Genomic DNA, 25,048 nt, shown 5'->3' on the forward strand with positions numbered 1-25,048 from the left:
GAGGCTGCAAAAGAAACATGGACGTACGAGGAAAAGAAAGAAGCAACTGGAGGTAAAGAATGACGTTGTAAGACCAAAATCTGAATATAAAAAAGGTAAGAACAAAAGAATGAGTAATGAACACAGAGATAATGAAAGAAGGGAAGAGAAATGAGGCAAGCACAAAAGATGTTAGAAAACACAAAAGATGCAGAATGACTCATAAAAACGGGCCAAAGTAGTTGGAAGGAAACGAACTGCTAATAAAAAAAAATAGGAAAAGGAGAGCTAGAAATCAGAGGATTAACTGGCAAGAAGCAAAAAACAACTTAAAGCAAAAAATCATACACAGGTTACATGGTGTCAACCTTGACTAATCGTATCATCTTTCAGGTAAAGAAATTCACTTTTGCAACACACCACTGACTAATGTAAAGAAAACAAGAAGTGTTCGTAAAATGGTTTAAAATAATCATAGATCATATCATATATATATAAATCATATATATTATATATATATATATATATATATATATATATATATATATATATATATATATATATATATATAAACCCCCTCTGGAGGGGGAGGGCGCCACAGGATTGTAAAACCTTGTTCCTAGATGAGGCTGCTGACTCCATGACCTTGGCTCCCAGCTACTGCTGGTACATCCACAGCTAGGTCGACTGGTGGTGGTGGGTCAGGCGTGAACCAAGGAGCTTACGAATGCAGCCTCAGTTCTCTAACATCAAAAGCTTTTTCTCACCTACAGTTTCATAGTCTTACTGGTATGAGGTTGCTAGCACACTATACTAACCCATCTTGGCAGGAACTCAATATATTCCGCTTAATAACCAAGTACCTGATTTACTAATGTGTAAACATGGGAATAATTGATTTAAATAGCATGTACACCCAAGTATGAAATGGCTAATGTTGTGGAAAATTTCCTATAAAAGATTAACCTAAGCAGTTAAAGTATGACTGTTCCAATGACCGTACATATTTTCCTCTCTGAAGCCACGCCCTGCTGGGGAAAACGGCTTAATGTTGATTAAAAATTTATTTATATAATGTTTATGGATGCCAGTATGTGTACTGCTCATGACAATGCAGGTATCTAAACAATAATCGATAATTGAACTGATTATTTCTAAAATAAAAATATCAAAACAATACCTTGAAATCCTCCTAATGCTTATTTGAGAAGTGAATTAACATACTGAATTCTGATGCTGACTTCCAGGGTACAAGTAGGTTACCGGAGGAAGACTGGAAAGTTTTTAAGTGTTTGAGTGTACGTGGCTGGGAAACATGACAAACATTAAAACTAAAGAAACAGGTCTGTGACAGGCATAAAATGTACCCTAAAACCTCAACTGATGACCAAATAAAGATCAAATTTTCACCAGGTAAGAATAAATTTACTGACCTGGAGTTTGCATCAGCCACAAGCAGGCCATTTTCTATGCGTGCCTCGACTCTTACGTCACCCGTTTTCTGCTGCCAGCAGGAACGTGGGCGTGTTAGGGGGGACCATTCCAAATATGGGCTGTGGGACCGGTATGCCGGGACAACGGAACAGGGTCGGTGGTGCCCGGTGCTTTCGAGTTCTAGTGACCCCATGGACGACTTTTACTCTGCACCCAGTTTGCTTTACCTTGATCTTACTTTACCTTTCTTTTCTAACGCTTGAGCTTAATGAGACCGGAACGCGAGTGTGAAAGGTGAGTATTTATAATAACGGTTCGACCATTCACTGAAGAGCGTTGGTGAAGGAAAATTTACGTAATCAGTTATATAAAGAGTGCCGAGTTTCTATATATATATATATATATATATATATATATATATATATATATATATATATATATATATATATATATATATATATATACATATATATATACATTGTATATTATATACAGTACATATATACATTATGTGTATATATTTTATATATATATATATATATATATATATATATATATATATATATATATATATATATATATATGTGTGAGTGAGAACTGTCGAAACACCTGAAAGAATAACACCTGCCAAGTATAATAAATAATCTACCAATCGCTAAAAAAAAGAAAACTCTATCACCTTACAACATCTGTTCTGAAAACGAGTGGCAGTCAGGCCATCAACAGAAGCGGTTGTTTCCGATAAACCAGATACAGCTGTTGCAGAAACTAGTTCCTTTGTAAGCTAAGAATAAATATAATCTAAATGAACCTTGGAGAATTCCTTAATGACTGTAGAGCAGGAACAATGTGTAAAGCATTCAGTTTTTATAAGCTGTTAATACCTATGAAAAGCAAAGGAGTGAATGTTAGGGCAGCAAGCAATTATTCAATCAAAAACATAGCATATGGTAAGCAAGAAACGAAGTCACAGATAGATAGGTTTGGGAGAGCTAGGAACTACAAGTAGCCCAAATATAGAATATACGAAGCCAAGCAAATAGTTTATGCTGTGCCACGAGCAAATTATCAATGCTCAACAGGAACTACAGGCAGCAAACATATAATCATTTAAAGCAGGAACCACAACTGGCATATACAGTTTATGATGAGTCACGAACCAAAAATAGCAATCACGATAGTATAAAGTTAGAACCTACGAGTAAAAAACACAATTCAAGTTAAATGAGGGACTACAATAGTAAGCATATGCTATTTGCTATGGCAAACACCGTCAGTAGCAAACGAACAAGTACAGTATAAGCGAAAACTGGAACTAAATGACACACACCACTTCATCTCAGGTCGCGGCCCTATGTGAAGAGCAAGAAAATTCGTTCCGCTTCAGACAGCAAAAATGCCTTAAAGCTTCAAACATATATCAGGACACATGTGTAGTATATCATATACAAACGCATACTAAATAAGTAAATAAATGCACGGGAAAATCATTTTACTATATATTATAAATTATGACAAAAAACAGTGTATCAGTTGAGCCCTCATTCCTCCACCGATGCATTCCCTACCGGCTCCAACCGACCCCCCATACAACTCATTAGAGGCAGGTGGGAAGCTAAATTAATGAGGGCGGGAGGGACAAGACCATTAAGGGTGACTGAGTTCCTCGCAGGAAACCAGAGTTCGCCTCTACGGCATAAAGGTGTTTCTCTCGGCTTCCAAAATGTCTCCTTCTGCCCGAGACTAAAGTCAACTCATATGCATTGAATCACCCGACGCGCCCTCTCTCTCTCTCTCTCTCTCTCTCTCTCTCTCTCTCTCTCTCTCTCTCTCTCTCTCTCTCTCTCTCTCTTGAAGAAAATGGATTTCATTCATTAGTACGTTTGTAATATAATCTTATTTATAATAGTCTGCGTCGTTTAAATGAACGGTGAACGAAACAGAGCTGAATGAACGAGGTCGGACGGTCTGCTTGCCATATCTTAAATCACTTGAGAGAGAGAGAGAGAGAGAGAGAGAGAGAGAGAGAGAGAGAGAGAGAGAGAGAGAGAGAGAGAGCATACCTTCACACATAAAACGGGTGACAGGAATGAAAACAATAAAAAGTTGTGTTGGCTGTGCATGGGATTCGACGTCACTCAATACGTCATATATATCATGGATCAGGTTCCGAAATATTAAGTTCTCAATCACGACTATGGAAGAAGACAGCACACAAACGGTCAACAATAAACCTCCAAGAAAAAGACAATCAAACTTCGCTGTGACAGCCAACTATATATTTAAAAAATATAGATGGATAAACAGACAGACAGCAAACAGACAAATGATACTTGGTCAATTTACCCAATACTGACGCTAAAACAAGAGACTTATGTAACAGTCTCTCCCTCCAAACTAACATACACATCAGCATGTTCGTACTGGATGCCCACTTAGCAAGATCTATTGTTGCAATAAATCCAATTTACTGAAACGTTCAACATATATCTCCAAACGCACAATATATAAATATACACAGTATATATATATATATATATATATATATATATATATATATATATATATATATATATATATATATATATACCCGTATATATATATGTGTATGTATATAATATATACACACAAATATACACTGTACACGTATGTATGTATGTATGTATTTACAAAATAATGAGAGAGAGAGAGAGAGAGAGAGAGAGAGAGAGAGAGAGAGAGAGAGAGAGAGAGAGAGAGAGGAATTATACCCTTCTTTTGAATGCTTACAACACGATTTTGTGAAATGAGATCCCTCTTTTCAAGAGTGCAGAAAGATAAGGAGAAAGGAATGAAAATAAAGAAAGATTTGCAACCTCTCTCTCTCTCTCTCTCTCTCTCTCTCTCTCTCTCTTCAAACAAACAATTTGCGATAGCGTGTTCTCAAAAACTGTCAAAACAAGTGATCTGGTTTTTCTCAGATTTCTTCACCCAGCGCATGTGCGCGCGAGCACTTGCGCTTGCTCACCCTTGCAAGCACCAAATACATCTCTCTTTTTAAGCCGCGAAGTATCTGGCATATTTACATTGCACGTTATGAAGAGTCTCCTCACTTAGCTAGGCCGTTTGAACCTCAGTGGCACAGACAGAATTCATATCCTCTGTCTGATCTCTGAGCTTGGGTGGGGAAAAGGCTGCAGCTACTGCTTTTACTAATACTACTATTTCTGTATTTAATACAGATTTCAATATTACTACTACTATTAATACTGCCATGGAAAAAAGAATCGGTATAAAATTAGTAAAAAACGCAGTCACAATTTTGTTTCACTTGAAACAATTTAAAGGATAACTTGGTACAAAACTCGAGCAAAATCTGTCTACCCGAGATGTTACTACTACTACTGCTACTACTACTACTACTACTACTACTGCTGCTGCTGCTGCTGCTGTTGGTATCACGTGTAAGATAAACAAATAATTAGGATGAAAAAAGGATAAGTCGAAATCTTGACACACTGAATCGTAAACATGAACGAGGAGTCATCACTACTAATATTACTACTACAACCTTTACTGATCGCTATGACAGCAACGCTGCTTTCATCAAACGGCCAGGCGATGTAGGATCTGATGATAATCCCTTACGATAACGTAAACCCAACCGCTTTGCCTTATCAACTTTCCCATTAACGACTTAACGACTTACAGCAAGCTTTATCTCTACACCTTTAAAGATAACGTACCGTGATTGTTATTGGTCTTGCCGTTTATTTATGTCCGTATTAATGATGCCGGTGATCGTAGGGCTGGAGTAGGCTGCGATAACGCTTTAAAGGGACATGCACCACTCCACTGACACAGCTCTGTTGTTTGTCTATGTGTGTATGCGTTTATTTGTTTCCTAAGTATACTTACTGGGAATATCTATCTATCTATCTATCTATCTATCTATCTATCTATCTATCTATCTATCTATATATATATATATATATATATATATATATATATATATATATATAATATAAATATATATATATATATATATAACATTCTTTATTACAAGCTTTCGAGGTATAAAACACTCATCATATATATATATATATATATATATACAATAAAATGATATCATATAAAACTATATATATATATAAAATATAAGAAATACAAACTAAAAGGGTAGTTCATTTTTAACGTTTTGTTTTTATGCAAAAAAACTTCTATATTGCAACAGACTGCTTTGCAAATCAATGGTCTTTAGGCTTGTCCCATGTTAATGTTTACTAATTTTTGATCTTTTTAATAATAACTAAATTAATAATAAGTCTATTTGAACAAAATAATAATAATAATTCAGAGATAACACGATCCATATAACTCTGATACGTCTTTTCCGCGTTTATATAATTCCGGTTAAATTTAATGACGTTGTGTTTTTTTTATTAAGCAACATGAATTGCAAGAAACATGGAAAAACGTGCTACGTAAAAAAGAAAAAAACTACAAAATTAACTTTCTTTGGCAAAAATCATAACTCAAGTAACTCGTATTTTCCTGTGTAGTAGTCTTTTGTGTTTGAATTTACTAATTAAACAGTTACCGTAATATTGTGAAAATGACATTTATAAATAAACGTAATGGGAATAAAACTGAGATCCCTAGCTATGTAACGTAAATACAAGGTGTGAATAAGAAACTGGAATTATACACAAACGAAGGAATTCTAATTTCTACATGGCAACTGGGTTACTTTTTGAGGACTGTAATGAACATGACAATAAGCGATAATAATAAAAAGCCTATAAACCAATACCTGACGGCAAGACGTCCAGTTAATAAATAAAGGAACCAAGCGATAAGAAGCAATAATCACATGAAACAGAAACGACATACGCGTGAAAAAATGTACTTAATATCTAATAAAAAAAAAACACCGGATATTATCTAAAGCGCAAATGCACCAGTCAAAATATATGATGCTCACAATGCGACTAGTACCAAACAAAGACATTCATAATAAAAGCAGTGTTATGCAACATCAGTGGCAAATAATGAAACATTACAGAACAAAGTGAATATCTATTATTACATCTATATCTAGCTAAACCCATTACGAACGAAAAGGACAATATTCTAAAATAAAAGCACCACTCTTCAATTTCCCTTTCCCCTCTGTCCCTTTGATGCGGGTCTGGGCAAGAATGAGGTACTACGTTATCCGACACACTGGCTTTAAACTTGGACAAAAAAAAAGAAAGGAGGAAAAAAAAGAAGACGAACATATTAAAGCATCGTGCGAGCGACAACTCACCAGCTAATAATTTTGGATTCAGCTTCGAGGGGGATCTCATTACGGAGCTCCGCCGGAAGGGGAAAGGATGAAAATAACAAGGGCCAAGAAGAAACACTCTTTGGATGGGGAAATCTTTACGTATAAACTAACTCGCATAGCCAGAACGTATTTATTACTTATATGACTGGTAGTTTGTCTCATTTCTCTATAGTTTTTCTCATTTTTTATGTTTGAGTTAAATTTTACGTCTCACCTGGGACTTACTTGTTCATTTTATATTTCGTTAGTATTTTTGCTGATTTTATTATACAATTCATTTTATTGTATATATATTGATTCTCATCCTTATATTTTTTCAGCCTGATGATAGGTTTATAGATAGATATAGATAAAGATAGATTCCTGTCTTGGCAATATTATTTATCATTAATAAAATATTTCAATATATATATATACTATATATATATATATATATATATATATATATATATATATATATATATATATATATATATATATATATATACTCATCATAGTTCATTTTGTTTTTGTTTTTATGCAAAAGAATTCTATATTAGCTGAGACTGTTTTGCAAATCAGTGGTCTTTCATGCTTGTCCCATGTTAATGTTTACTAATTTTTGAGTAATAATAATAATAAAATGCAATAATAATAATAGTTAATTCAGAATAACACGAATATAACTTTACGTCTTTTCCGCGTTTATAACCTTTAAATTTAATGACGTTGTTGTTTTTTTATTAAGCAACATGAATTGCAAGAAACATGGAAAAACGTGCTACGTAAAAAAAAAAAAACTACAAAATTAACTTTCTTTGGCAAAAATCATAAATCAAATAACTCGTATTTTCCTGTCTATCTAGTCTTTTCTGCTTATAATTAAACAGTTACCGATTTTGAAATGACATTTATAAATAAACGTTTTCTTAAAACTGAGATCCCTAGTTCCTCTAACGTAAATCCTGTGAATAATAAGGCTGCAAATACACAAATGGAATTCTAATTTCTACATGGCAACTGGGTTACTTTTTGAGGACTGTAATGTACATGACAATACGCGATAATAATAAAAAGCCTATAAACGCAATACCTGAATTTCAAGACGTCCAGTTAATAAATAAAGGAACCAAGAATAAGAAGCAATAATCACATGAAACAGAAACGACATTTCGCAATAAAAATGTATCATATCTAATAAAAAAGACGGATGATCTAAAGCGCAAATGCACCAGTCAAAACAGAAATGATGCTCAGAATGAACTTTTACCAAACAAAGACATTATAATGAAAGATCTCATAACATCAGTCCAAATAATAAACATTACAGAACAAAGGAATATCTATTATTACATCTAATCTAGCTAAACCCATTACTAAGAAAAAGACAATTTCTAAAATAACAGCACCACATTGATTTACATCCCCTCTGTCCCTATGCGGGTTGAGCAAGAATGAGGTACCACGTTATCCGAACTGGCGAAACTTGGACAAAAATCTAAAAAAAGAAGACTCATATTAAAGCATTCATGCGACAACAACTATCAAGGTTCTTAATCAGCTTCGAAGTTACCTGTCCGCCGGATCAAAAATTACTTGAAAATAACAAGGGCCAAGAAGAAACACTTTTGGATTCACATCACGGAAAACTAAAGAGAACGTAAAATGTACTTATATTACTGAACATTAATGTCACAGTCTCTCTCTCAAAAAAATTTAAGAGTCATTTTGGGACTTTTGAAAATAAAGTATATATGCTATATATATACGATATATATATATTTTTAATAGCAAATATAGTTAAAACGCAGATTTTTATATAATTACAATCATACAACACAGTATTGATATATATTTGATAACCGATTCTGAGATAGATAGATTTGCACACACACATCTTCTATCGTTGTTTTCCATCAATGGTCATGCTTAAACTAGGTTCTTCTTTTGAAATAGTCAGATGCACATCACCCCCGCATCCATACATTTCCTGGTTGTTGACCAGTAATGTTACTCTCCTAAGTGTGCAAAATTGCCTGATTCACCAATAAAGTAGTTTTGCAAAAGGCAAAAGAACCCACTTGTCTTCAGATGCCTCTGAGCTAACTGAAGGAATAATGTTCAAGTTTTTCTCTAAGAAGATATCAAGCTGAATTTAATCACACATCTATCTGCTTTTTGTTTTTGTTTTGAAATCACTAGCTATTCATCTTCAACAGATCACTTTTCCTTTTATAATATGCAAAATATGGAATCTACAAGTGCCAACACAAGCTAAATGAACAATACAATATATTTATACGCTCATGAATTTCATATTCCATAATACATGGACACTAAGAACTTCTGCAAATGTTTTCCAATATATCAACGCATTAAATTAGACGGTGATTTACCCGCACCTAAAACAGAAATTTGCAGGTGAAGGCGAAGATCATTTGTATATTGACGATCTCAGTTGAATCCAGACCACTGGACATGATTAACAGACAGTCCTAGAAGCTTCAAGAACAGATTGACATTGATTTATATCGCTATTTGGGCAGAAATCAATGCGAGTTACCAGAGTTCAACGGAATTCATGTACAACATATCAAGGTTCTTAATCACTTGAAGTGCCCGTCCCGCCTATCAAAAAATTATTTGGTAAAATTTCAATACTTAATGCAGAACGTTTATTCACATACACGGAAAATAAAGAGGTAAAATGTACTGATTATGAACATTAATGTCACAGTACCGGGAAAAAATTTAAGATCATTTTCATTTTTGAAAATAAAGTGGCATGCTTGCTGAAGATTCACCTTTTTTAACAGCAAATGGTAGTTAAAACGCAGCTTTTTAATTACACCATATTACACAGGACTGTTTGACTAATCATTTTCAACTCTTGCGCCTCTTCTATGGAGATTTTCCATCAATGAAGTCATGCTCAAATATTTCCTTCTTTTGAAATAGTCAGATGCACATCACCACCGAATACATTTCCTTTTTTATAAAGGGATGTCGCAAATTGATTTAAATGGGCAGGTAGTTACAAAAGGCACAAGAACCTCTACAGCTCTCTCAGCTAACTGAAGGAATATGCTGAGTTGTTCTCACCAGAAGATCCATGGAAAGGCACACACTAATCGCTTTTTTTCAAAAGAGCGTTATCTCAACCAGATCACCTTTCATTTTATTATTGTTGATGGAATCTACGTGAAAAGAAGAACACAATCAACCTTTCCTGGTGAAGATTTACTGGAAGGACTAACTACAGTCTTCAAATGTTTGCATTAGCGAGCTTCATGAAATTTCGTAGGTGATGCAAAAGTTGACAACGAGAGTTTAACCAGACCACTGAGCTGATTAACAAAGCTTGACATGCTTCCTAATATGGCGGGACTTATTAGTTCGTGGCTAAAACCAATTACCTGGCAACAGGACCTAAGCTTACTTCCAGCAATCAAGAAATGAATTTCTATCACCAGAAATAAACACATCAATTCTTCATTATAGTCGGAGATCGAACTAGATCACTCTGCTCCTCGTGAACTCTATCGATTCGTCCAACGAAACAAGTGAAGGCTGGCACCTTTTCACAAAAATCATTTTCAACTCGGTTGAATGGAGATGTTAAACTAACTGAAGTATGTGAATATTTCTTATATTGAAAGGACAATAAGAATTTCCTATTTATAAATGGATCTGCTTGATTTAAATGTCTTTGCAATCCTGGAACAGACAACGTCCATGGAAAGGGCACCTCGTTTCTGCCTGGAAAGTCTGTTATACTTTTCTTTTCCTTCACATAAGAAGTTGTTAACTATGCACGATTTAAGGCTCGTCCTCTGATTAAATTTACTGGAAGCACAAACTCGGTTCTTTGGAATGTTTGTTAGCGACTTCGATCATCGTAATGCAACAGTGTCAACTTGAATTTCGCCTCCTTTCCAAATCATGCCCGCAAATTTGACATACCCCGTGCCGGTCGTTAAAATGTTCATCAAATACTGAAGGTTTGAGAGTGATGTTTAAAAATTCTATACCAGAGAGTATACCGTGCGTTCACTGAGGTCAATATTTTTCAGTTATGCGGGTGAAACCCTACCGAACATAATCCTTACTTTTTTAAGGTCTCTATTTAAGTACTGTATATTAATACTTAAGACCTTCCATAAGACAGCGTGTCTCGCACCCCCTACAAGGAGGTATCGTTACCCCCGGGGGTACACTTACCCCTGGTTTAGAACATGGATTCTACAGAGTAGAAATCTTAATTGTGGTGGGTTAGATCGATTGATTTCATTCAATAACTTGGCGTCACATCTTAGGAAAACACAGAGATATAGACTAAGGTATAAATAGCAACCTAACGAACGAGCATCAGTCAAAACACTTCAGTCAAAGCAGCTAAAAAGAATCTAATACAAATATCAACCATAATCTATTACCTCCTCGTCTTTAGTTTTTTTTTTTAATTCATACTCATTTTTTCTATAAAAATTCACTTGAATTTCCACGTGGCAAAGTGGAATCTGAAGTGAACCGTAATTCCCGATGTGCTCGTATGATATCAAAGAGCAAAGGTCATAAAAAATATAATGTTTTTCATGTTTTGCTGAATTATTTTACCCCAAAGGTTAGCAAAGCTTAAAACATGAGTAAATGGCTCCTGCAAACAAGAAAACATGAAAATCCAACATACTTTTCCTACTTTAGTATTTAAGGCACAAAAAAATATTCGAAAGCAAATGTATTATGACTGGGGTTTATGGTATTTCACAATGGTAAAAGCAATGCTCCGGTGGACCTAACCTATTAGTTCATAAACTATAAAATTATGATACCTAAAAATATATGTCTAACAACTAAAGACGAATGAGCAAACAAAAGGCGAAGTAAAAAAAAATTGTTGGAAATCTACTCAAACCGAATGTTAAGGTGAATATTGTTTAAATAAATCAACGGAAAAATAAGATAAAAACTAATAAAAAAAAAAAAACAGAAGCAGTAATGGTAACGAGGTTATGGAGCTCACTTCTGACATTCCGTCTTATAATCGACGAAAACTGTTTTGATGGATGTTCGACTTTCAAGGTTTATGGCTTATAAATGTTTATGAGATTATATAAATGCATCCTCTTCTTACCAGCAAAAAAATAATACTTATACATACATACATATATACATATAAATATACATATATATATACAGTATATATTGTATGCATAGTGTGTGTGTATCAATATTATATATATATATATATATATATATATATATATATATATATATATATATATATATATATATATATATATATATATATATAGTGTGTGTGTATAGTGTGTGTGTATTATATATAATATATATATATATATATATATATATATTATATATAACATATATATATATAGTATATATATATATATATATATATATATATATATATATATAAAAGGAAAATTTTCAAATAAAAAGCCGGGAAACTAAAAAAAATTCGCATACAGCATTGCCAGCAACAATACTGTACAATCATATCAATACCAACAATATTGATGATAAAATTTCCTTATAATAATAATTATAATAAGAAGAAAAAGAAGAAGAAGAAGAAGAAGAAGAAGAAGAAGAAGAAGAAAGAAGAAGAAGAAGAAGAAGAAGAAAGGAAAACTACAGCAGCAAAATCCGCACCGGACCAAAAAAGAAAAAAAGAAAAAGAAAAAAAGAAAAACGAAGCAGAAGGAAACTGCATTACGTTTCGCTCGGTAATGAAATCAGATCGCTCATTCGGTCGCACACAATGAAATCGGTCCCACATGAAAACCTCATAAACTGGCGAATAAAAGCTTCGAATACAACTGGAATAAAAGCGATGATGTTTTCCGTTTGATCTTTTATTATTTCTTTTATCTTCTCCGTGAAATTACGCGATGTGTTTTGATCCACTTGATTACTCTTTTATGAATTTCTCTAATGGTTTCCCGGAACTTCACTTTTGGAGAGTGAGCAAAAGATCAGAGAGAGAGAGAGAGAGAGAGAGAGAGAGAGAGAGAGAGAGAGAGAGAGAGAGAGAGAGACATTTCAAGGGATGGAATGATAAGGTTAAAGACAAAAATGTTGAAGCATATATTGAGAGAGAGAGAGAGAGAGAGAGAGAGAGAGAGAGAGAGAGAGAGAGAGAGAGAGAGAGAGAGAGAGAGAGAGGGGGGATTTCAAGGGATGGGAATGGTAAGGTTTAATACAAAAATGCTGATGCAAATACTGAGAGAGAGAGAGAGAGAGAGAGAGAGTACATTCACTTCAAGGAATGAGAATGATTATGGTTAATAAGAAAAATGCCAATGCATATTTTGAGAGAGAGAGAGAGAGAGAGAGAGAGAGAGAGAGAGAGAGAGAGAGAGAGAGAGAGTTCTGCAGTGCACACTGATACGGTAAATCACGTTATGTTATCGCTTCATTAACAATTTGAAGTTATTTATTTTTCGTTTTTCTTCTCGGTTAATCTAATTCCACGGTCACTGAATATATGTATATGTATATATGTACATTGTATGTATATGTATGTATATGTGTATATGTATATAAACGTTTGTATTCACACAAGCTTTTCTGTGCATGTGTTTCTGTAAATATGAAATTAAGGAAATAAACAAAAATGCCTAGGCACATATCCACACTAACATATAAGCGGAATGTCCTCTCTCCAACACATACACATATTTATACACGGATACACATATTTATTTACACACATAATATGTAAGTAGAAGTGTGAATGTATATATATATATATATATATATATATATATATATATATATATATATATATATATATATATATATATATATATATATATATATATATATATATATATATATATATATATATATATATATATATATATATATATATATATATATATATATATATATATATATATATATATATATATATATATATATCGTGTATGTCTATCAATCAAGAGAACCAAAGTTCGACACCTGCGCTAGGACAGGCAACTATGTACGATCCGTTAAAATTCTTATATATATATATATATATATATATATATATATATATATATATATATATATATATATATATATATATATATATATATATATATATATATATATATATGTATATATACAAGCATACTGAACCATATGGACGTATGCATAGCCTACAACATCTAAAAACCTGACGAACTATTTTTCCATATGGGCAATCAACAAAGATACAGTGGTATTCTGTGCTCCTGCTGTGATACAAGACTGCAATTGCACCGCCCTCAACCGGAAAAGTTTGACATTCATGGACAGGCCATGCATCTCCAACCGTCCTCTTCCAACAACACTCTCCCCTCCCCTGTTCCATAAACACAGCCAAAATGGAACACGAAAAACACAAATGGAATGGTGAAGTGACTCGACCAGAATCCTGTATTCGGATCAAAGTTGACTGAAACTTTCTACGGGAAAATGATAACATTCCGATTGCACACCAGACGAGAACGACAGCTCCTGAAATTTTGGAACTAAAACATCAGTTAGAGAGCATACAATGTTCTTTGTATATATATATATATATATATATATATATATATATATATATATATATATATATATATATATATATATATATATATATATATATATATATATATATATATACATATATATATATAGTACATTTTATACTATATGTATATATGTATGTTTTATGTATGTATATATATATATATATATATATATATATATATATATATATATATATATATATATATATATATATATATATATATATATATATATATATATATATATATATATATATATATATAAAAAACATCAGTTATAGTTCCAAAATCAGGGGCTGTCGTTTTCATTAAGTGATGCAATCGGAATAAATATATATATATATATATATATATATATATATATATATATATATATATATATATATATATATATATATATATATATATATCACACATATACATATTATGTATATATATGTATATATAATATATATGTTGGGGCTGTGCAGTATTCATAAAATGTTGGATTACTATAAACTAAACGTACTGTACTGATTAAGTACAGAGAATAAAAAATACAGTATACAATGGAGGAGCTAAATGGGTGGTATAGCGTCCCCAACAATTTACGAACTTCCATTCTCCTCAATAAGTTTCCATGACACCCATTTAATTTGTTTGGTAAAATAAAAACATTTTTGTAACTTTAATTAGTTTTTCGTATATATTTTCTGGAAGTTTATAATTCCATTTCAATCAGTTTTTCAGTCTGTGACATTTTTATTAATATTTTAAAAATTTCATGAGTTTCGTTATTAAAATTTGGTCATTTGTTTTTCATCCAGTTTTTCATTGCTTTGATCACCGGCCCCCCTCCTTCTCCTTGTAAAAAAAAAAAAAACACAACTGCTCAATTGAGGATAAACCCCACAAAACTAGCTACTTTATACAACTACACAGGAGGCTCATAAGCGGCAAATAGGACGCCTTGAACACACTTTACCAATTACCTCCCGCACATATTCTCATGCTTCCTGGATACTAAAACCATTCTTTTCCTATGCCTCCTTTTCACCATATACCGAACCCTTTCTAGATCTTCTCTTCCACCAATAACACTTCTATATTATAAACTACTCGTCGAACAATCCTCATACATTCCACTATATGGCCGGAAAACATTTCAATTTGTTCTGATTCATCCTTATACCTACGATTTCATTTTACCACATCCACGTATATCCACATTTCTCACCCTTTCAGTAATTATTCTTACACAGCATATGCAAATTCAACATATCACTTCTACAGCTTCAACCTTTTTTTTTTTCATTAGCCATGAGCATCCTCACTTTCCCTTGCACAAAGGAGTTGGCTCAACTTAATATACATAAATGTGGGTGTTTACGTGGATATGACTTTACGAAAGAATCAGACTTTTAAGATGGTTGGGACATATGGAGGGACCGGAGGATGGTAGGCAGGAGGAAAAAAGTAAAATTCTGACGTGGCCATAAAAACAGACAGCTCAAAGGAAGCACGGGATAGTTGGATGGAGGAGGTTCTAGAATGAAAGAGCAGTAATAACCTGGAAGCAAAGGAAGTGCGCGCAAGACGCATTTGAATGGGGCAGTGAGGGCGGGGGCATTTGAATTTCTAATGATGACCATTCTGGTAAAGGTTTACGAAGTGACCAACACCGAGGAAGTTTTCCGCACCTGGGGTTCACCCACTATTCAACAGTTAAATTAAGAACATGGCAGTGACCTTTCACTTACCTTTGTTTCTTTGAAGCCATAACCTCTTAGAGAAACAGGATTAATGATTAATAATATTATATATATATATATATATATATATATATATATATATTCATATATATGTATATATATATATATATATGTGTGTTATATATGTTATATATATTGTATGTATATATATATATTCATATATATATATATATATATATATATATATATATATATATATATATATGTATATATATATATATATATATATATATATATATAATATATAATATATATATATACATATATATATATATATAAGATCAATTTATACGATAACATACTTTCATCTTCATGTCAAATCATTCAATAGCACCAATCCGTCCTGGATATTGACACGATATGCGCTGATACCTAGAACTGTACCGCTCTGTTTACAAGGTTCGCAGACAAATTAAACCATCAAACATTGAAATATACAACAACAGAAACACTATATGTGATACAATTCTGAACAGAAATTCATTTTCATACTTGTTTACCGTGAAAGTTACAGCAACCTGGGAGAGGAATTTAATATCCTTCCATACATGTGAATATTAATAATTGATAATTGACAAAGGGTTAGGAATGCGCTCAATTTTGCCAGAATAAATTGCAGAAACCGGACTCGAGAACTTGCAGAATGTTACTTCAGAAACAAAGGTGAAAACCACTTCAAGATAATTCAATCTCTTCGCTCACGTACAATCTCATCTTGAAAGCCTTTTCGTACACTACTTGAGATACTCGCCCAACAACAACGACTGACCGACGACGAATTGGTTATCTTTGAAAGTGGATTTTAAAAGTGGGCTTACACATTCTAATACCTAGACGGTGTAGGGTGCCTAAAAGCCCACGCACTAATCGCCATCACAAACGTCATCGTCAGACAAATATACAATTAACGCCATTCAGCTAAAACCATCTCTGTTCCTTATGACGCTGACTTCTGTGTTTAGTAACCTCTTCAAAGTCCAAATACATAAATAAAGGCTAATTATCCGCCCCATTTATGAAACCTCGATTATTATAACTCTCCTCAGAACCTAAGGTCTCTTGGTCTTATCTGAGACATTTTTAATTGTTGAAAATGGAGTTCAGTCTAGAGCAGAGGTCAGTCTTGAGTCATACCCTCCTTGCCCCTGCCTTACGGTCCCTTCTTAGTCTTGAAAAACAAAGATGAAGTATGCGAAAGCAAAAAATAATAATAATGATGAACAGACTTCACTTCCACAAGTAATCACTACAAAAAGAAAAATAGCATAAAATACCTGATCAAAATAATTACAGCTAAAATTTAATCTACTGTTAAAAGTAATGCACGTATCTAAAAAAAAAAAAAAAAAAAAAAAATGAAATACAACTAACAACGAGTAAAAATGCGCCTATATCGTATAATCAAGGCCACCGAAAATAGATCTATCTTTCGGTGGTCTCGGTATAATGCTGTATGAGCCTCGGCCCATGAAACTTTAACCACGGGCCGGTGGTGGCATGGCCTATATCGTTGCCAGATGCACGTCTATAGCTAACTTTAACTTCAAATAAAATAAAAACTACTGAGACTAGAGGGCTACAATTTGATATGTTTGAATATTGGAGGGTGGAAGATCAACATACCACTTTGCAGCCCTTTAGTCTCAGTAGTTTTTAAGATCTGAGGGCGGACAGCAAAAGTGCGGACAGAAAAAAGTGCGGATGGACAAACAAAGCCGGCACAATAGTTTTCTTTTCAGAAAAATAAAAAGGAATGAAAACAAAAAACAAAAAGACAATAGTTTTCTTTTCAGAAAAATAAAAAGGAATGAAAACAAAAAACAAAAAGAAATGAAAACCAAAAACAAAAGGTAATGAATACATCTAACAAAAAGGAGTAAATACAACTAACAACTGGTGGCCCAAGGGCCACTGTGCTCACTAGCAAGTTTAAGATTATGACTTTTTCTTTACATCCCTTGTAAAATCAACTGTGGCCTCAGTTAGGCCCTGAATTGAACAAGTTCGAATAAAGAAGATTATTGAAGATTATTGCATAATAATTTGACATGCTGCAGCCCTGCTATTCTTGAGAAACAGATTTTTAAAGAATTTTTTATAAACTTTGCTATGAAAACATTTAACACTTCCTGTGAGTCCTTCTGGCCCAGGGGGGCCATAATTTGAACAAACTTGAACCTAAATTCCAAAAGGAAGTTTTCACGTAAATTTGCTGTTTAGGGACAAGTTGCCTTGGAATGAATTTTTAAATTACCTCACCTCACGCCATTTTCATAACCTAAATTAAATCCTCTTGGAAAAGGGCGCGCCCCCTCTCCCCCCTTAACTCAACATTTGAATAAACTTGGATCCCTTTTACGAAAGGATACTTAGAGCCGAGTTTGGCTGAAGCTGATCCAGTACTTCTATAAAAGTCGAAAATGTGAAAAGTGACATACAAATATTCGTACACAAGCCACAAATTTTTTATCACAGAAGCTCATTCGAGCTTCCCACTCAGGTGACAGTTATCAGTACAGAATAAAAAAAATACTAGCTTCAAAGTATTAAAACGCCGAAACCCTGTCTTTACTGCAAAAGAAAAATCACAGCACAGAACTAGATCGCAACCAGCTAGCATGCGATTGCAAGAGGGAGGGGGAAGGGAATAGTAGATATGTTAGCCATGACAAATTAACTTGCCACGACATCTAGCGACAGAGGCGTGGTAAAACGTACTGCGAATTGAAACCGGGTGATAACAGGATCAGATAACATAACTTGTCTCTAGTAGCCCCTACCAATACCTCCCTCCCTGAGCCCCTCTATAAGGCTTAAAATAGAGGGTACCGTTGAATTATAAAAAAAAATAAACTGAAATAAAAGCCTTACAAAAACTGCGCTACAAATATTTCCGGTGAGATGCAAGCTGTTATGATTCAAAGGGTCCAAAAGCCGAGAGAGTAATCTCACTTATGCACAGCAATAAAAATTCTCAGTTATCTCAGTTCAAATCAGTTTTATCGGCTCTGATGATAAGGTAGAGGTAGAGATCACGACAGGACGGGTGAATACCTAGATATTCGGTCAGAAATATGATTTGCTTATAAATATATAGATACACATACATAAATACACACATACACACACATATATACATGCGTTATATCTGTGTATTTATGTATGCATGCGTATGTATATACGTATTTATAAGCAAATCACATTTCTAACTGAATATCTCGGTATTCACCTGTCCTGTCGTGCTCTCTACCTCCACCTTATCATCAGAGCCGATAAAACAGATTTGAACAGAGATTATATATATATATATATATATATATATATATATATATATATATATATATATATATATATATATATATATATATATATATATATATAAGATAAAATCCAAGGACACGAAACACTGGAGTGCTGCGAGGCCTTTCGACACTAGTCCTTTACTTAGCAGAGTCTGCTAAGTAAAGGACTAGTGTCGAAAGGCCTCAGCACTCCAGTGTTTCCGTTTCCTTCGTGGATTTTAGCTTTATTTATATATTCATCACGTTCCATATTTTCGTGATTCAGTTATACATACATACATACATATATATATATATATATATATATATATATATATATATATATATATATATATATATATATATATATGCATATATAAATATTAAATATATATATATAAATATATATATATATATATATATATATATATATATATATATATATATATATATATATATATATACCCAACTGAATCCGCTCTACCGGAATCTTAAATAAATGCCCACCAACCTCCAACCTACCAAATCACTACACCTTGATCCATCCCGTTACGAAGCCGTGTGTGCCTTACCTTTCGCTTGGTGTCGGAGAAGGGCAGTGCCAACCAGGGCATGTCCCCGAAGTAGTGATTGAAGGCTTCCTCTTCGTGGTCGCTGCTGACCAAGACAACTTCCAGCTGGTGTTTGGTGTTCTCCTTCACGTGCTGGTAAAAGCTGACCAGCTGGGGAGTGAAGGCCCTGCGAAAAACAAGATATATCTAATTAAGACTATGAACTGTTCAATGAAGAATATCCAATAGAGAAACGTGTAAATAAAATGGCGTTTAATCTCTTAAAAATTAAACATGAATGAAGAATGACACGAAAAAACTAGTAATATTAGAGGGGAATTGATATTATGGTCACGCTGGAGAAGCTGCTATTCTGATAATAAATTAATAAAGGCAACAACATTAACATACAAGATAAGGAGAAAAAGATGTCACCTTTTCCCACTTGAGAAATCTGCCAATGCATACATAATTACACTATATATATATATATATATATATATATATATATATATATATATATATATATATATATATATATTTATATATATATATATATATATATATATATATATAAATATATATATATATATATATATATATATATATATATATATATATATATATGTAACAGGTTTGTAAATTCCAGACTGCTTCACACTACTCAGGGAAGTAATTTAAGAGATTATCATTGGCCGAATATTGTCGGGACGCCAGTAGTGAGCATAAGCGCCTTGTAAAGCTCTTGACAGGTTTGAAACTGAATTAAAATCTCTTACTGTCAACCAATGTGTACTCTGTGTGTGTAAAACGACAACTGATTCGTCAATAAACAGATTTCCTCGTTGCTGCCTTTGTATCACTTGGTAAATTTACTAAAATCTCTTTCTCTCTCTCCACTCAAGCGTACTCGCCCCACCCACACCCTCGTCCTGATTTTGTAACACGATCTATATTCATCTGATACTAAATGGGTGCTTGTGTTCAATCTTCCTTCCATCTCTCACTACAGACAGTAACCTCTCTTATCCCTTTCGAATATGAAACCGAATCAGAATTTTGTATCAGAATACATAGTTTGATTAAAAAAAACATAATACAAAAAAGAATTCGGAAAGTGATCCCAAACCGACATCCACAATTTGACTGAACAAAAAAGGGAAAAAAAACAACGATTCCCAACATAAAGTTCGACTGAAAAACCGGAGACTAAAAACGCATTCTGGTTGTTGCTTGGGAAACGCATCGCCCCCTGTTCTTCCGCTTCGGTACAGCATTCGAATCATCAAGCCTCAGAGCCACTGGAGGGAACCTCAAAAGAATGATCGAGCTGGAATACATTGGCATTGCTGTGCCATTCAAGCCCCGAAGTTACGCGAGGCATTGACGATGTAACTCCCCTTCATGCCTCGCAGGAGTGTATTACATAGTACATAAACTAAATACATATTTCCCTTCCTCCCCACCCCCCTCCTCTCTCTCTCTCTCTCTCTCTCTCTCCTCTGCAGTCTTCCTCTCTAGTCTCTGTACAGCCCTTTCCTATTGCCAGTTCCTCATTTGCTACACACACTTTTATTCTTTTACATTCCTTTTTTTCCTGTTTATCCTTTTACAATTACTCCTTAATCCTTTTACAATTACTCCTGGCTCTTCTTCTTCTCCAATCTTTCTTTTCCATTTTTCCAATTCTCTCTCTCTCTTCCTTTTCCTGTCCTGGATACTTTGAAAGACAACCTCTGTTCTTTTTTTTATTGCCCCTTATCTCCTACCTTCTTTCTTATCTCTCTGCTTCTACCAATCCCTTCCTTATCAAACCCTACTTTCCTTTCTAATTCCATTTTTCCCGTCTTATCTCCTTCAAATTCTTATTTCGTCTGCCTTTTGCCACTCCTTCCTTATCTGCCCCTGCTTTTCCATCATTTCTCTCTCTCTCTCTCTCTCTCTCTCTCTCTCTCTCTCTCTCTCTCTCTCTCTCTCTCTTCTCTCTCTCTCTGCCTTATCCCCTCTCGATGTCTTTGCGCAATGTTCTTTCCAGGCATTTTTTCCTTTCTAATTCCATTTTTCCCGTCCTATCTCCTACAAATTCTTATTTTCTCTGCCTTTTGCCACTCTTTCCTTATCTGCCCCTGCTTTTCCATTTTCTTCTCTCTCTCTCTCTCTCTCTCTCTCTCTCTCTCTCTGCCTCATCCCCTTTCGATGTCTTTGCGCAATGTTCTTTCCAGGCATTTTTGGGATGAAGCCTCGTGTTCATGTATAAACGTGCGATTCTCCTCCGGCGGCGAGAAAAGCAATGCAGTTGTTTGAAATTCAGCGGCGCGACACCCACTTGAAATTTATGCTGATGACATTCCCCAACTGGGGAAGGAGGGAGAGTGGAGAGGGGAGAGGGATGGTGAGGGGGGAAGGGAGATGAGAGAACAGAAATGGATCGGGAGGGGAAGGAAAACGTCAAATGGGTTTGCCTCAGCAAAAGGTTATTAACGGGTAGGAGGTTGGGCGATGGTGAATTTTCGAACAAGAGAAATAAAAAATATAAAGGCATTGAAAAACATAATAAGCACAGCTAGATTGATAAAAGCCAGAAAAATAGGTAATCTGTGAAATATCTGAAACGAAGAAAAGAATTAAAAAATCAAAATGTACAAAAATGGAGACCGTATTACCTCGGGGAAATACTGAACAAAAAATATAAATATCCATAAAGGATATATAACAAAGCAAACTGCCCAAAGAAGAAAAACATTCGGAATTCTCCATAAAGCAGAGAAAACCCTGACCATCTTTGTAAATAAAGCCGGGTAAGAAAAACTAAAAAAAAAAAAAAATCTTAAAAATCAGAAATACTGAAGATATTCTCTGAAGCTTAGATACGAATATGATAACCTATTAGTTCATTCATTAACAGTAAAAAAAAAAATTTATATCACGTCCTTGCTGGTAACAAAGCTCGCCTCACCTACGAGAGATCTGATTGATACACACACAAAACACACACACACACATATATACTGTATGTATGTATGTATATATATATATATATATATATATATATATATATATATATATATATATATATATATATATATATATACTGTATACATAAGTATATACATGTATCTCCCAAGATGACACGAGCAATGTTGGTTTCCTGAAAAATCCACTATGCCTCAGTTAATCTCAGAAGTGAATTACGTACAGGAAAATTGGTAATTTCTGATGGGCTACTAGAATCTATATAAAAAAATATATTTGTGAAACGCAAATCAATGTATCCAACAAGAATTTTCTCGACGGTTTTATCTAGTGAATTCCCTTTAAGTGACCAAGGGATGCTAAATGCTATATTGGGTCAGGCAGCTTTTCCCAAAAGGTTAGGGGAATTTTACCGATGTTTCCGACAAATTGAGATAGACACTGGGCCACCTGTATTGTTTAATGCAAACATTTTTCCCATAATCGCGTCCTCTCTCTCTCTCTCTCTCTCTCTCTCTCTCTCTCTCTCTCTCTCTCTCTGAATGTGTGTTTCCTGGAAAGAAAACAGCTGAAAAAAATTTCACAGTACAACAATTCAAGCAAAATCCAACCTAACTGACTGCGGTCAACTGGCCAAATGCCGAAACATAGAGTTGAAATTATTTTAATTAATTTCACCAAAACTTATTTTATCAAAATCCCACAAGTACAAACAAACAGTGACGGACTCATCTTCCGTGCAGGTAACCATCGATGGGGGAGGGGGAGAGGGAGGTGGTAGGGGAAGTATAGTCATACAAAAGCGATATATTTACCTTCTCAAAATACGAAAGAGGAGGCGGTCTCAAAACAATGCTCTTTTATTATGAGCACGAAGAAAACCATGATAGACGAGTAAATATGGACGATCGTGCATATGGGAAAGCACGCATGCCCAAATATGAATGGCACTGCCAACAGAAAGATGTACACGTGCTCCATCAAGCAAGCATGCCCATAGTCAGCACTGCATATATGAATATGATTTAAACAAACTTAGACGTACAACAATGAATTTATATTTATACGCACACACATACATAAGCTACACACACACACACATACATACATACATATATATATATATATATATATATATATATATATATATATATTATATACATATATTTATATCTATATTATATATACACATAATCACCAAAAAAACCTAAGATTTACAATGCTTCTTTAAATGAATGCAGAAATGTGAGAAAAATTATTGAGGAAATAGTGTGCACAAGGGGATGAAATATTGAATGGAGGAAGGATTAATACAGTAACCTTTCAAATATTTAGGACCAATGGCAGATTCTCATGAGCTGAAATTTAGTGAAAGATTAAAAAACACAAATCAAAGAATTGCCAGGCTGAACTAGAATTTGGATATCAAATACACTGAAATCGCATACGAAAATAAGTCTAGCAAGACCTCCATTGCTACATGACATGAATCACAGTATAATAATGAACTTATATCTAAAATCTTTTGCCGATCTGACAAAGTATCAAGAAGAATATCATGAGTTAGATGGCACGACAGAGTTAGAAATTATCCCATAAGGGAAATTACGGAAGTTTGGTAAGTCGATGAGATAATGATGTAGGATAAATGAAGATGACTTGGAGAAGTCCTTCGCACAACCCTTGGGAGAACAGTCCGTGGTAGTATCAGTTGGCATCCTGTGAGACCCAGAAGCAAGGTCCTTTTCTTTGGACCTTGCTCAGAAGAGCGAAAGATAAAGCATAGGAAAGACGAGTGGCGGAATTTCAGGGGCACTCTATGTCACAGTTCACTGGAGAAGATGATTATGATAATATATATATATATATATATATATATATATATATATATATATATATATATATATATATATATATATGTAATATACAGACATATGTAAAATCACACGAAGACATAATTAAAGAAATCGTAGTAATGCCCTCTTCAGAAAATAACCAAGACCGAGACTGAAAAGACATACTTTACAAAAATTAAGTTTCTGCTGCCGGAAAAGGGAGACTTCAAGCTACCTGCCACTTAACGAAGAAGAAAAAAACTCGGGTTCAGGAAGTCAGCCCCTCTCTCTCTCTCTCTCTCTCTCTCTCTCTCTCTCTCTCTCTCTCTCTCTCTCTCGTATGGCCTCGACGAGGCAACCCGCCACCCCCTTACGAATGGAACCAATCT

General features: G+C 34.0%; 1 protein-coding gene across 3 annotated transcripts in view; it reads right to left on the minus strand.

The window, feature by feature from the left end:
- Positions 1 to 25,048, minus strand: part of LOC136848105 (nucleoredoxin-like) — a 449,329-nt gene that overhangs the window by 376,898 nt on the left and 47,383 nt on the right. For all 3 annotated transcript variants that reach the window (XM_067120320.1, XM_067120318.1, XM_067120319.1), the window contains one exon: positions 19,873 to 20,038. In XM_067120320.1, the coding sequence (XP_066976421.1) occupies positions 19,873 to 20,038 (166 nt within the window). The remainder of the gene's footprint in view (positions 1 to 19,872; positions 20,039 to 25,048) is intronic.

This window comes from Macrobrachium rosenbergii, chromosome 18 (assembly GCF_040412425.1).
Source record: "Macrobrachium rosenbergii isolate ZJJX-2024 chromosome 18, ASM4041242v1, whole genome shotgun sequence".
Classification (NCBI taxonomy): Eukaryota; Metazoa; Arthropoda; class Malacostraca; order Decapoda; family Palaemonidae; genus Macrobrachium; species Macrobrachium rosenbergii.